The sequence below is a fragment of the Helianthus annuus genome, chromosome 13 (genome assembly GCF_002127325.2).
Source record: "Helianthus annuus cultivar XRQ/B chromosome 13, HanXRQr2.0-SUNRISE, whole genome shotgun sequence".
In the NCBI taxonomy this organism is placed as follows: domain Eukaryota; kingdom Viridiplantae; phylum Streptophyta; class Magnoliopsida; order Asterales; family Asteraceae; genus Helianthus; species Helianthus annuus.
This window is the reverse complement of record NC_035445.2, coordinates 18,453,763-18,455,541: the sequence shown is the minus strand read 5'-3', so window position 1 is coordinate 18,455,541 and position 1,779 is coordinate 18,453,763. Positions and strand designations below refer to the sequence as shown.

Genomic DNA, 1,779 nt, shown 5'->3' with positions numbered 1-1,779 from the left:
CGAACTAACGTACGAGGCACCCATACAGTTATCTTCTAGCTTGAGAGCAACATTGAAATCACCCATGATGGCCCACGGATGATCCTTTGCTACCCCTTTATGCAAAACTAGAGACGCCCAGAGATCTTTCCGCTCCATATCACTGTTACTAGCATATATAAATGAGGCAAACATCATCCGTTTATCATTTTTAAATACGACCTGAGTATGGATTACCTGGTCCGTGAAATGTAAAACCATAACATCAACGGTATCACTATTCCAACCCAAAATAATTCTAGTACCCTTGTTACAAACACTACCATTTGAACACCATTCCCACTTTCGAAAAACATTCCTGCACACTTTGTTCAGGTTTTCCACCTTAACATGCGATTCTAAAATAGCTACCACCTGCAACGCATTATTTTTAACAAGCCTTTGAACCTCTTTTTGTTTCAGGGGGTGGTTCAAACCCCTCACATTCCAAGCGGCAATACTATCCATTGATAACCTTCTCAGCAGGTGTGCTTGCACCTGTTTTTGTAGAAGTATCATCTTGATTACCTTCCATGAATTTTGGCATACCATCATCCGTGTTCAATCTTACTTCATCCGGTTCCACTTCACCTTCACCTTCCTCTTCATTTAGAGCATTAAACGGATTGTTAGTAACAAAACTGGGGCCTTTTGAAGAACTCGGTTTGTTCGAGTCTGCCTTGTCTACCACTTTCTTCGGTTTATACACAAATCTCTGTTTCTCTCTAACTTGATATTGCTTTTTCATAGTTTTTTTCCTGCTATTCCCATTCCGAAACCCCTGATCATCCATCATATCCTTCTCGTTCCCTTCTCTTTCAGGTTTATCATTGGTCCTCATCGGACATTCATCCTCACCATGACCAAATACATTACATGTGCAGCATTTTGGAGGTTTCCATTCATACTCAACCCTGATGTTACTTCTAAGGAATCCACCTTCCTCGATATTTGGTATAGCAACAGTTACACTATCCTTCAACTCCTTTTCGGCATCCAGCTCTATGATAGCTCTAGCAAAACCACTTCTCCCCCACGAGTCCATACACATTTTAGTCGTTTCGTTGTCAAGTACCATCGGGTTACCAATCTTCGATGCTATCAAACTCAGTCCGTCCTCCGTATAGGCTGCCAAAGGGACGTCATGCATTTTCACCCATACTGGAATTTTCTTCAATTCTTCCTTTTTTAGTTCAGTATTCGGAGACCATTGTTTCAGAAATAGCGGAATATTCCTAATCAGCCAAGGACCATCTTGCAGCACTTGATCCATTCCTTCCTTAGAATTGAACTTAAAGAAAAAGAATCCCTTCCCATTCATCATCGACTTTTGTAAACCATATTTCTCCCATCTATTTTTAACATAGTAGTCAACAACAGGAAACGCTAATCTCTTTCCCAAAAAATACCCAAACAGCACATTAGCAAACCTATCTTGGACCTGTCTGACCGAAGCAACCGGTATAGTGACATCAACATCATCAACATCTTTAGAATTTTCCATAAAGCGAAAGTTTACCTTTTGGGTTGGCTTAAAAGTGGCCAATTTCTCCGCATAAGATTCCCGTTTACTCTATTACCACTATTCAGACTTCCTGTTCCGAAATCATGTTTCTCAAGCACCACTGGCTCCGTGATTTTTTCTAACTCATCAATTATATTAATCGGTTTCAGACCAGAAGTGGCTTGCTGAACTCCCCTTCTAGGCATCACCGGATTACCTTCAAGATTAATCGGCCTCCCCTCAAATCCCTTGCCAAG

The 1,779-nt window shown here is 41.0% G+C and overlaps 1 protein-coding gene across 1 annotated transcript; it reads right to left on the bottom strand.

The window, feature by feature from the left end:
* Positions 1 to 478: 478 nt before the first annotated feature.
* Positions 479 to 1,522, bottom strand: LOC110900594. The gene has a single exon (XM_022147479.1). It carries the CDS (start codon positions 1,520 to 1,522, stop codon positions 479 to 481), a length of 1,044 nt encoding a protein of 347 aa, XP_022003171.1.
* Between the last annotated feature and the right edge of the window lie 257 nt (positions 1,523 to 1,779).

What these genes read in the sequence shown, in the direction of transcription:
- LOC110900594 (XM_022147479.1), bottom strand. Translation starts at nt 1,522, where the DNA reads ATGGAAAATTCTAAAGATGTTGATGATGTTGATGTCACTATACCGGTT.